The sequence below is a fragment of the Leptonychotes weddellii genome, chromosome 13 (genome assembly GCF_054177405.1).
Source record: "Leptonychotes weddellii isolate Sample4059 chromosome 13, ASM5417740v2, whole genome shotgun sequence".
NCBI lineage: Eukaryota > Metazoa > Chordata > Mammalia > Carnivora > Phocidae > Leptonychotes > Leptonychotes weddellii.
Genome location: NC_138381.1, coordinates 69,693,740 through 69,705,787, shown reverse-complemented (window position 1 = coordinate 69,705,787; position 12,048 = coordinate 69,693,740). Strand labels below are relative to the sequence as shown.

The following is a 12,048-nucleotide window of genomic DNA, read 5'->3' as shown; positions in this document are numbered from 1 at the left end:
AGAGCCAATCCCCACAGCCCTACCTCCTCCTTAAAATTACCTAACACAAGTCCAAATCCCAGCCTAATCCCCTCTGGCCCCTCCTACCTGGCCCCCCAGATCCCCCCGGGTGCCCCCTCCCTGCCCCAGCAAGCAAATAAACCCATCTTTGTGGATTATCACATATGGTGTAGGTCTGGTTATCTTTGGCTAGAGGGTTTCAATATTCCTCTCCCAAGAGATCTCTACGACCTAACTAGAGAGACCATTCCCACAGCCCTCAACATCTTCAATGGCTTCAAAATAAGTATACAAACTCTTTCTCTTCTGATCTATCTCCCCAGACTCTGTCCCACCTGAGGGCCTTTGTTAATTCCGTTCTTTTTTTTTTCCTGGAGGGTCGGCTTCCCAGTTCCTAACTCAAATTTAGATGTCCAACTCAAGCACCGTGTCCGCAGAAACACACACTGGGGGGACTGTGCCCTCAAGGGGTTCCGTTCCATTCATTACACACTCCCAAATTGTCATAGTACACACACTGTACTATTGTGTGAACTATTGTGTGAACTTTTGGGTTCACTCACCGGCATGGGCAGATCCAGCTTCCGTGGGGCCTGAAGTTTATACTGTTTGGAGGCCCTATTTTAGAAAAGGAAGGCATCAAGATGAACTCAAAAATGAACAGGGGCACATTTGGGTAGAATGAGAAAAGAAGGGGTCTTGAAAGGGTCTTTCCAAGTGAGGGGGCCCTGGAGTTAAGCTTCATTAGCTCCACGGGAAACATATCTCTTCTTATAAAATGATGACCTTCATGACAGCAGGGCCTCTGTCTGATTTTGCTCAGATATTTACTGAATGTACGGCTAAGGTATGTGAGAGGGTGTCACCCTATCCTACAGACACTTCTTCAGACCAAAGAGCACCCCCTACCCCCCCAAGCATGCTTGGCTTGCTCCCTTAGGCCGCCTCAGTCACGGGGCTGATGAGACCTTCCCCAACCACCTTCTGTAAACTCTCCGTCACTCTGCTGTTTTTCTCCAAAGTTACTTATCACCATTTATCATTATGACATACTCCTTCAAAAAAATTACCGTCTCTCTCCTTCCAACAGAATGTGAGACCTCTTGGTTGACGTCCAATGTCTACAAAAGGGCCCAACACGTAGTAGGTCCTCATTATATTTCTAGTGAGTAAGGGATTAATCCCATAAATGCAAGTCAGTTGAGCTGGTTGTAAATTGCACGGGGCAGGGGTGGGGGGTGGGTGGGCGTGAATCTTTAGGGCCAGAGTGCAGACTAAGGCAGGCTGAGTAATGGCCCCCAAACACGTTCATATTCTCACATCCCTGGAGCCTCTGGTTGTACTATGAGGTGTGTGTTTTCTTCCAACACCACCAAGCAATCCTCCAACACTAGTTGGGTGTCCTACAATTCAACCCAATTCTGACATTGTCTACTTGGAGACCCCACGGGTTCAGGGCTCAGACTGATAAGACTGTCCCCCTCTCTCCCACTTTAGCCGATACTTAGAAGCGGAGGTTGTTACCTGTGGTTCTGATTGGCTATAAATCAGAAGTTCCCCCGACCTCTTCACCAGTTTGATTAATTTGCTAGAATGACTCACAGAACTCAGAAACATTTTACTTCCTTGATCACCGGCTTATTACAAAAGGATGTAACTCAGGACCAGCCAGATGGATGAGATGCATAAGGCAAGCTTTGGGGAAGAGGCCTCAGAGCTTCCAATGCTTTTTGAGCATGCTACTCTCCCCAAATCTCCACGTGTTCACCAACCTGGATACTTCCGAATCCCGTCCTTTTGGGTTTTTTTGGAGGCTCCCATTACAAAGGCATGATTGATTGACTTATCGGCCACTGGTGATTGATTCCACCTCCGTGCAGGTCAGGAAGGGTGGGAAGGAAAGGGAGGGAAAGTTCCAACCCTTTGATCATGTGGTTGGTTCCCCTGGCAACCAGTCCCCATCCTCAGGTGCTTCTCATAAGTCAATTCATTCACATAAACTCAGGTGTGGTGAAAGGAACAACGAGAATTTATCCCTCTTATCACTTAGGAAATTCCAAGGATTTTAGGAACTTTGTGCCAGAAACGGGGGTGAAGACCAAATATATATTTTTTATTCTAAATCACAGTACCACAATTACCTTACATGGCAAAAGGGACTTTGCAGTTTTAATTAGGTTAGGAATCTTGAGATGGGGAAATTTTCCTAGACAACCTGGGTGAGCCCAATGTAATCACAGAGGTCCTTAGGAGAGGGGGACAGGAGGGTCAGAGGCAGAGAGAGGAGGTTGACAATGAAGGCAGAGGGGAGTGATGCTGGTCATAAGCCAAAGAATGCGGGCAGCTTCTACAAGCTGGAAGAGGCAAGGAAACCTATTCTCCCCTAGAGCAGGGGCGAATCAGAAACTAATGCATATTAAATGCTCATTTTGTATCAGTTTTCCATTGCTGCTGTAACAAATTACCACAACGTTCTGGCTTAAAACAAAGCAAACTTATGATCTCCCTGCTCTGGGTATGAGAAGTCTCTGATGGGTTTTACAAAGCTCATCAGCAGAACTGTTGCTCACAGCCACATGACCCCAACCTCTGCTATAGTAATGCAGTGTGCCAGGGAGATGATGTCGTTGGTTGGTACTCAGAGTTCAGTGGCAAGAGGTAACAAATATATAGAGGCAGATAAAACATGCGCATACTATTGCAAAGCAATACCCCCAATATGCCAAGTGATTGGTACAGACAGCTGAAAAGACGATTTTGCATCCAACCCTCAGCAAGAGAAGTGGGATTGGCATTGGTGGAAGAGCAGGGTGGGCTTTCCAGGTAAGAGGAGTTGCAGAAATAAAGGCTAGGCAGGAGGAAAGTAAAAGCTGCCTTTAGAACCATCGGGGTGGGGGGACCCACAGACAAAGCTTTGCGTGGATCGGTGGAGGACACGGAGATTGAGAAGGCTGCCTGCCTCTGGCCAGAGCATGCGCTGAATGCTGGCTGGAGGGGTTAGCCCTCCTTCCCTGCTCCCTGGTGGCACCGAATGCCTTGTAGAAAATGCATGATGGTTAAAAGAGATGTTTCAAGAGGGCAGTCTGGGGGCAGTGTGTGTTTTTCAAGGAAGGCGAAGCCACCAGCTTGGAGGAAAAAGGAACAGGTGTCTCTCTCCCCACAGATTGGCCTGCAGCTTTTCTGCTAATAACTGCATTTCCATTAGCGACTCCTTTCAAAGCCTTCAAACCCAAACTGATTCAATTACTGCATACTGTTTAATCGAGGCCACAGATCCTACACCTTGAATTTATGGTGGGACTCAGAGGCTGTCCTGTGCTTCGTGTCTTTTCCCCACCGCTTCCCTGTGAGACCAGAAATGGGAGCAGAGGAGAGAAAGGCTCATAACTCTTGAAGATCTCAAATTTTTGGAGACCATAAGGAAAAGCTAGGAGAGCGAGGCTTCTAATATCAGCTCCGAGTTCAAGAGGAGGAAAAAACTGAGAGGCAGAGAGACCAGGACACCAGTCCCCTCCTTTCCCCCCATCCCCAAGTCAAGCAGTACAAAAAGATTTGTTGTTTTTTTTTAAATCACTTTACTAATTACTCAGGCCTAATTGTCTGCTATTTGATTAACTTAATCTTATTTTCCTCCAGAGGCCATTGCTAAAGTGATTTCCTTTTAGTGATGTGGGTTCCAAGCTCTGTATTGATCCACCGATTGTAAATTTTCCCCCTGGTTTTGTTCTCTCTGCGATTTTGCCAAGGGTACAATGAAGGGGGGAAAAGGTGCATTTTTACTATTTAACTGACTGTGAGGCCCATATTCTATATTGACTTGCAGTCGCTAGAGAATCCATTCTTCCCCTTCCCCCACTTGTTTCCCCCCCCTTCTCCTTTGGATTTGTGGTTGGGAAGGTTCTGTTTTGGTGTAAACTGGGATTGCCCCCCTCCACCTGGTTGCCAGGCAACGCAGCCGGCCCAGTCAGGATGCATATAAATGTTAAATTGTTGCCAGCCACCTCTGGAAGCTGGGCCTGTCAAAACTCCAGTGCAGGTGGGGGTGGGTGAGGGTGGGGGCGGTGCTGGTTAAAAATTCCAAAGTCAAACCTTATCCCCAGCGAGCGCTAATGGGCAGGTAGAGGGAGAAGCCCAGGAATTGGCTTTTAAATTAGTGTCTTCTGTGATGACAGGTGGTCTGAGAGGGCTTAAGGATCCCAGGGCTGAACAGCAAATGGCAAATTACATCAAGAGGGAGCCGTTTAAGCTTCAGTAGGAGAAAAAAGCTGAGAACATTCAAAGCTGGATGTTAGTTTATTTACTCATACATAGGATTATTCTATTCTATTCTATCTTATCCTATCCTGTTCTATGTGTGTCGAATACATTAATTCATTTAATCCTATTGCAATGCAATGAAGTTGAAACAATCACAGCCGACCTGACAGTGAAGAAAGAAAGATACAGAGAGGTTGAGTAATTCATCCAATGTTGCACAGCTAGGAAGTGGCAGAGCCAGGACTTGAACTTCAACAGCCTGGGGCTCTTAGCAGTAGCACTGGGAGGTGACGAAGAATGCAGATTCTCGAGCTGACCAGTCCGAGTTTGAATTCTACCTCTAACATGTACTAGTTATGTTCACCTTGCATAGACTGCCTGATCTCCTTGTGCCTCAGTTTCCCAAGTTTTAAATCAGAGAGAGTAATTATACATGTCCAAGTATTCCCATGAAGACTGGCATTTAATCACTCTTAGCTGTTATTTTAGTTAATTTCTGTGGGGCAGGGTAGAGCTGGATACTGACGGGGTTCTCTGGTCCTACCTCATCTCTGACCCGCATCTCAAATTTGAACTTGGGCCTGAGGTTCAGGGATGGGGTGGAGGAGGCAGGAATGGTATGTGGGGAATGTCTGAAGTTGGGTAAATTATTTTGTAATTTAAAAGGCTATCTGGCGGTTTGTGCTTTTTGGCCAGGAAATAGGCGTGAATGTCAAAATGGTCACAGCATCCAAATGGCCATGTCCAGAAGGGCATGACAAAGCCTTGGGGGCTCCCACCCTCTAGTTTATCCTTTTGTACTCACCACCCTGTCAGGGCATTTGGGGTCAGCTCCTCTTCATCTGTCCTTTTAGTGCTTTTGAGGTCCCTTCCATTTGTTTTTTTTTTTTTTAAAGATTTTATTTATTTATTTGACAGAGAGAGACAGTGAGAGAGGGAACACAAGCAGGGGGAGTGGGAGAGGGAGAAGCAGGCTTCCCAAGGAGCAGGGAGCCCGATGCGGGGCTCGATCCCAGGAGCCTGGGATCATGACCCGAGCCGAAGGCAGACGCTTAACCAACTGAGCCACCCAGGCGCCCTGTGGCCCCTTCCTTTTGGAACTGGGTCTGAAGCCAGCTAGGAATTAGGTTTTAGGATCCTCAGGGTTGTGTATACAGGGAAGCAGGGCTGGGGGTGAAGGTGGTACAGTTTCTTTGGGGCCCACTCAATGGATGCAGCCATGATGGGAACAAAGGTGTTGCGGGCAGGGTGGAGAGGAAGCGGAGATGCTCCACCTGGATCTGCTCCAGGACTCAGGAACTGTTCCCCAGCTGGTGGGAGCACCCTCAGCAATCGGCCCTTTGGGGGTGGCTTCTACTGCAGAGAGCGGGCTGGTCTAGGACTGACTGATGGAGGGGTATGAAACCTGGTCTTCTGGCCCCAAATCATGGACAGCTCCGGAAGGTCACCTTCAGAATTCCCCTTGGGGTTGGCTGAAATTTCTGTTGCGACAATATGGCGGCTCAGGCTTTCCCTCCCATCAGGTGGACTGTTTCCCCTTCCCCCTCTCCCCTTCCCAAGACCACTACCCCATCAATCTCTACTCCCTGTCTCAGGGTGGGCTTCCTGGGGGCACCTGGCTGGCCATAGCAGGCAGAGGTGGGAGAAATTCCAAGCAAATCAAACGAGAGACCACAGCCCAGGAAGTCAACTCCACTTTTTAATATTTTAACCATAATGCAAACAGGCATAAGTAGACTTTTGTTGAATTCCATCAAGTTAGAAGATGAGGACAATGCAGAAGGAGAGCATGCAGTGAACACAGCTTGGACAACCTCGCGAGGAGCGTGGGGCGGGCGTCAGTCCTTGGAGGAAGGTGCCGGAGCGCACGGGACACTGGGCGGACATTAGCAGCATCGAGAGCTCAGAGGTAGGGGGACGTCTGAGTTTCTGACTGTGTGTGTATGTGTGGTGACATGTGACACCCACCTCTGCCCACCTCCCCAGCTCCTCAACCCCGAATGGAAACGCACTGGTACAGCAAGGAGGAGACGGCCAACTGCATTCTCTCTCTCTCTCTCTGCCTTCCAGGAAACCACTGCTGAGCCTGGAGTGGGTCCTGCGATCACAAGACAGCACAACACAAGGAAGACAGGGCAGAGGCAGGGTGCACGGCATCGGGCCTCGGTGGGTAGTAATCAGAGTGATGCCAAGGGCACAGCATCTTATCAAAATGGAACTGTAGTCCTTTCTGTCTTGGGAGGGAATTTGTGAAACCACTTTATCATCATCCCCCCCGCCCCAAATCCTTTGAGTCTCAGATAATGGAAACAAAGCCATCGGCTGAGTACTGCTCTGCTGATTCCAGAAGGACCGTGATTGAAGGGCCTGGAGCAGCCAGGAGATATTCTTTTGCCCTCAGGGGACATCTGGCAATATCCGATGTCACATTTGGTGGGGGTGGGGTGGGGAGGGACGGCTACTGCTTCTGGTGGGTGGAGGCCACCTGCCTACGATGTCTGGGACAGCCTCCACCAGGAAGAATTCTCCAGCTCCAAATGCCAGCAGTGCTAAGTCGGCTGACCCTGGACCAGTGTCAAGTCTGGGCACTTGGATGTCCTGGAGTCATTTTCTAGAAGACTATGGAAAGCTGCATCTCAAGGCAGGTTTGCTCTTGCCTGCCAGGGCCACCTCGTTAAGAACGGTCTCTGTCCTGACCGGACGGACACAACTTACTTGTTCAGAACTGTTCAGGTCTTCCAGGACAGAACAAAATCATAAACAAAGGTGTATTTACCCCAGACCTCCTCCCTTGCATGATTGCACGTGGCTCTGACAAGTAGTAACAGAGAATAGACTCAAGACCCATGTTCCAAGGGTGAGAGTTTACCTAGGTCCTCATGCAGGTCTGAGACTCATCAGTGTTTGGGGAGAGGCAGCTTTTGCCACCAGGTGGGGACCGGTGGTGGATCGAGGACAGAGTGCATATGACAGAAAGAGGAGAGACCAGGCTGGTGTCAGCCCCAAAAGGTCAGATTCAGGTTCATGGTGACCATCTGTGTTGAGTTCGGGGGGGGTGGGGGCAGTGACTCTCAGATCCACCTTCCCCCATCCCAGCCCCTGGCTTTTAATTCTTGAGTCAAACAGGACATTTAGATGCAGGAAACTTGACAAGGGTTGGGAGACGTCAAGGAGTATGGACAAGTCATATAGGATACCCAGATGAATATTTTTTTCTCCTTGTCACCTGCAGGAAGTCTCAGATTAACTTGCCAATTCAGACAGAAGGCTTTGGGGGTAAGGTGGGCATGGTGACATGCTGGAGATCAGGGCAGTGGAGATGCAAATATACAAGTTAACGGTTGGCTTCACACAAAATCTTAACCCCATAGTTTTCCCGATGGCATGAATGGCCAGCGCTTGAGGGGTGAATGGGCCCAGACATCTGGCTTGCACATCCTGGCAGAGGGACTGTTGGTTTGCCTGCCATCTGGGTCAGAAAAATCTCACTTGTTTTGGACTTAGGGCAAAACCTGACCTCCTTTTGGAAGTCCAAAGCAGGTGGCTGCTGAGAATGTGCTTGGCAAGAAAATCCTATGTTCTAAGGCCAATGTCTAATTGGCCCGGGGTCGGTTTTCTTTCCTTGCATCTAGGCCTGGCTGGACCTTGGAAGGATGCACCCTGCTGGCTGGGGGAGAAGCTGGCTATCATGTCAGCAACTGCAAACTCATCTTTCCCTCGAGGCTGTTTTTTTTCTCATGAGACTCCTTTCTCAGCCTAAAGGTAAGACTCTTAACTTTCTCATCTGTTCTTCTCCCCAACAGATAGGTCTCCAGGTCCTACTGATTTAACCCCTGGAGTGGCTTTATCATTACACCTGCCTCTTCCCTCATTCCAGCCTTGGTTATTGCAACATTCTACGGCCGGTTCAACGGACCAGCTGTCCATACTCTGCGCTACAGCCAGAACATTCTTTTCTAAGCACAACTCCAATGACCTTATTTTTCCCATGTGAAAAATGTTCCTAGGGATACCCTGCTGCCTGCCAAATAATCTAAATTCCTTGACATGCGCTCACCTGTCCCAAAGAGCTGGTCCCTGCTCACCTTCCCAGCATCTGGCTCATCACCTTCAAGCCTTCCAAAACTGCGCCTGAAGCCAGCCCCCATTTACTGCAACATGCTCCTGTCTGTGCCTTTCCTCCCTCTCTTCCTACTTCCTGGAAATCTTATCTCCTCAGACCTGCAGGTGGAATCCACCCATTTCTCAAACCTCAGACATTTATGTCGATTCTAATTGTGTGTCTACATATGAGATCTCACTGTCTACAAACAGAAACTGTTCTTTGCTTCGTACTCTCCACTGTGCCTTCCGCATACAGGTATTGGTGAAGTGGAAAAGTAAAATTTGAAAGCTTCAATGGGCCAGGGAGTATAACTGGCTATTTTATGGGCATTATCTCATTTAGCCCCCTTTGCTATATAAGTGGACATGTAGACTCGGAAAGGTCAGAGTTAGCATCTGGACTCAGGGCTGCTTCCAAAGACTCCATTTTGGTGGGTCTGAAGCATTTCCCTGAACGGAAGGATACCTGGCTGTCTCACTCCGTAGAAACCAAGCGGGAAAATACTCCTCCACTCAGGGAGTTAAATTACCTCTGCTCCTTTCCTAACACAAGGTGCTGGCTTTGGATTCATAGTGACGAATGGGGGGCATGACCATTCAGCTCTCCTGCAGAGGGGGATGTGTCCTTCCTCCTGGCCAAACTCACTTTTGTTAAATTGAGTTGGAGCCACTGCAGGCCAGTTCAAGGGGGAGAGGGACAGAAAGGTCTGTAATCTAGGTAACCCCCAAATGCCCAATCAATCCTATTTTCCTGCTCACTTATTGTGGAGCCAAATTTTGCGCCTAGATTTGGCTACTGGGACTGAAATTAAAACCACCACAAGAGGGCAGCATTTACCCACCCTGGATCAGAGCTAAACCCTAAACCAGGGACTCCACACTCTGCCTCTTGACAGGCTCCTTATATAAAGAGAGGCTTTTCGTAACAGGGGTTCTGGCAAATGAGAGAAATACATTGGACCAGTCTCCGGTCTTCTAGCGGGGAGTCCTGAAGCAGCTTGCGTTGGGTGTTGAAAGGTGTTTCCTTTAAAAACAAAAATCCTTCTTGGGAAGAAAGATGCATCCCGAGTCTATAATCACTGCTTTGGACTCCCTGATACATCAGCAAGCCTGCTACTGGAGGGGCAGGGGTGCATGAAGGAGGTGCCCAGCACACAGGAAGTGCACACAAGCACGTATTCGGGGGTGGAAAAGCACTCACACGCAGAGCTTGGTCTGGAGAGGAAAGCGCCGATGAGTTCCTCCTTGGATGAGGTTGGACAGTACAATTCAGGGTCTGGGGAGCAGGGATGTCTTAGCAAGTATCTCCAAAGGGCTCAAAGGGTTGAAAGAAAGCCCCTGGGGGGAAAGCTGCTAGGAGCCAGAACTGTGTATACAATGGGCCTCTGGAGCTCCAGGTTGGACAGGGTGGGGATGGGGGGCTGAGGGGAGGGGTGGGGGGTGGGGAAGGGGGTAGCCCGCCAAGGGCTTGTGCTTGGTCTCCTTGCCGTGGAAGCCCCAGCCAAAGGACACAGGATTAAAGGAAGGTGGGGAGGTGGTAACTGGAGGCAGCCCAGCTCTGCACTCAGGGGAGATGGGACCCCAGAGGGAGGGGGGCTGCCGTGGAGGGTGGAGAAAAGTGAGGTCCAGTTTGCCTTTTGCCTTTAAGAATCCCCTTCCTGGGGACACCTCTTTGGCACCCCGTGAACTAAGGCCCTCCCAGAGAGGGCCAGGGTACTTTCTCTTTGGCAGCCCCCCAAACGGAGCATCAAGAAATACCCATTGTGCCGTACAGAAAGGTGATTGCTGTCTCTCTGGATGACAAAGCATAACACAACAAAACAGAAGAACCCACTTGCAGAAGTCTTCCCCTCCAACCTGGGTGGGGGGGCCCAGGGCAGGCCCCTCTAGCAATTTCTTGGCTCTCTCCAGGCCTGCCCCTGATTTTGAGCACTTCTGGGGAGAGGGGGGCCCTCCCAGCCCATTCATCCTGACTGGGTGGGCACAGTAGGTTGCCTGCTGTGGGGGGGAAGCGGGGTGGGCGGGGTAGTGTACTGACCCTGATTCCCACTGAAAACTGCACTGCCCATTTTTGATAGGAGTCAAGGTTCATTTGTCAAAATTATTTTATCAGGCTGGAAACTTGGGGGATCACTTTTAGAAGGCCAGGAGCATGAGGGCCAGGCCACCCTAGGTTGTGGTCCTGTGGAGGAAGCCGTGTGGCGCCTCATTATGGCTTTCCTCTCCAATCTACCCGATTTACCGGCCTTCTGTTATTTCCTTCCTAGGGTGGGAGGGCCAGCCCCATTTGGGGCAATAAAAAAAATAGCGATATTCTTCCTTGATACTGTTTCCAGTCTCTACCACTTTAAAGGCTGATCTATGCATCCTTTTTTTGCTTCATAACATTACAAGGGGGAACCGTGGACAAGTAACTTGCCCAAAGTCACCGGGGGGTAAAGATGGGAAGATTCTTATTTCCCGCATACTCCCTGGGACATTACCTCCCCGTCTTGTGGGTGCGATGGTCCAGGGAGGGCCAAATCAGGTGATCCTGTCTGGGGTGGGGCGGGGGGTAGGGTTGGTGAGGAGGTGTGCTTAATCCACGAGATGGGTTAGTTTCCCAGGGAGGGCTCCGCTAACTAGTACCAGAATCTAAATGCGACCAGTTCTGTGAGCCCCTTTTTGACGGAGCCTTCCCCCTTAATCATCACACTCGCTTCTCCCCTGCCCTTTGTAACCAGGACAACGAGGGTGACTCCAAGTGTTTCAGGGACATGAGCACAGATAGAAAATTATGGACGCGTGGAGAACCAGGGTACGGTTCTTGGCACTGAAAGTCTGCAGGCCACACGCTTGTCCAGGCAAGAGGACAGATGGAGACCCAGGCCTGTCCCACACATGCACGCACGTGCACACACACACACACACCCCACCAGGACATCATCATAAAAAAGGAGAAGGGGCGGCTTCAGCAGCAGAGAGACTGGCTCAGACCCTCCTGACTGGTCCCTGCAGCCTCTCCAGGGGGACCCCAGAGCAACTGCCACGTTCCAGTGATGTCATGCACTGGTAATCTGCCCTTGTCGGGAAGAGAGAGAGGGGGAAACAGTTTTGTAAGAGCCACTGTGGATTATAAAGGCATTGCATTGCAGCAGGACAACTCAAGGAGAAAACCCAAGAGGGCCAAGGAAACCACCGAGGGGTGAGGACCCAGAAGAGGAAAAACCACAGCGACAGGACGAGAGGGACAGCGGGGGCCACGCGGGGTCCCGGAGGGAAGGTTCAGCAGTGTCCACGCTTATAAAACCTGCAGCTGCCCCACCGGGGCACATGGGATGGCCCCCCGGCCATCCGTCTGGGCAAGAGGATCCAGTTAGGAGCTGAAAACCCTGTGGGAAGACAGGGGGAAGGGAGTTAGTGCCAGGGAGGCCAAACTGCATTGTTTCCTTACGGAGCCACAGAGAAGCCACCAAGCTCTGGGCACAGGGGCTTCACTGCCCCTTCCTCAGCAGGCTCCCCGCCTAGGACAGCATCTGTCCCCTAGCTGGGGCTCGTCTTGAATGCACGGACGAACTAACGAAGGAATGGATGAGTGCTTGCTCACCGACACAAACGGCCAGGAAGAGGGACAACGAAAGGGGCTTCCCGACACGCCAAAGGAGTTGGAATCTTAAAGGCAATACAGTGAGCCTACTGGACACAAAA

General features: G+C 50.2%; 1 protein-coding gene across 1 annotated transcript in view; it reads right to left on the bottom strand.

Annotated features, from left to right (window-relative positions):
• Positions 1 to 5,938: 5,938 nt before the first annotated feature.
• Positions 5,939 to 12,048, bottom strand: part of NOS1 (nitric oxide synthase 1) — a 92,764-nt gene continuing 86,654 nt past the window's right edge. The window contains exon 26 of the mRNA XM_081800950.1: positions 5,939 to 11,732. Coding sequence (XP_081657076.1) covers positions 11,717 to 11,732 — 16 coding nt within the window. The 3' untranslated portion in view covers positions 5,939 to 11,716. The remainder of the gene's footprint in view (positions 11,733 to 12,048) is intronic.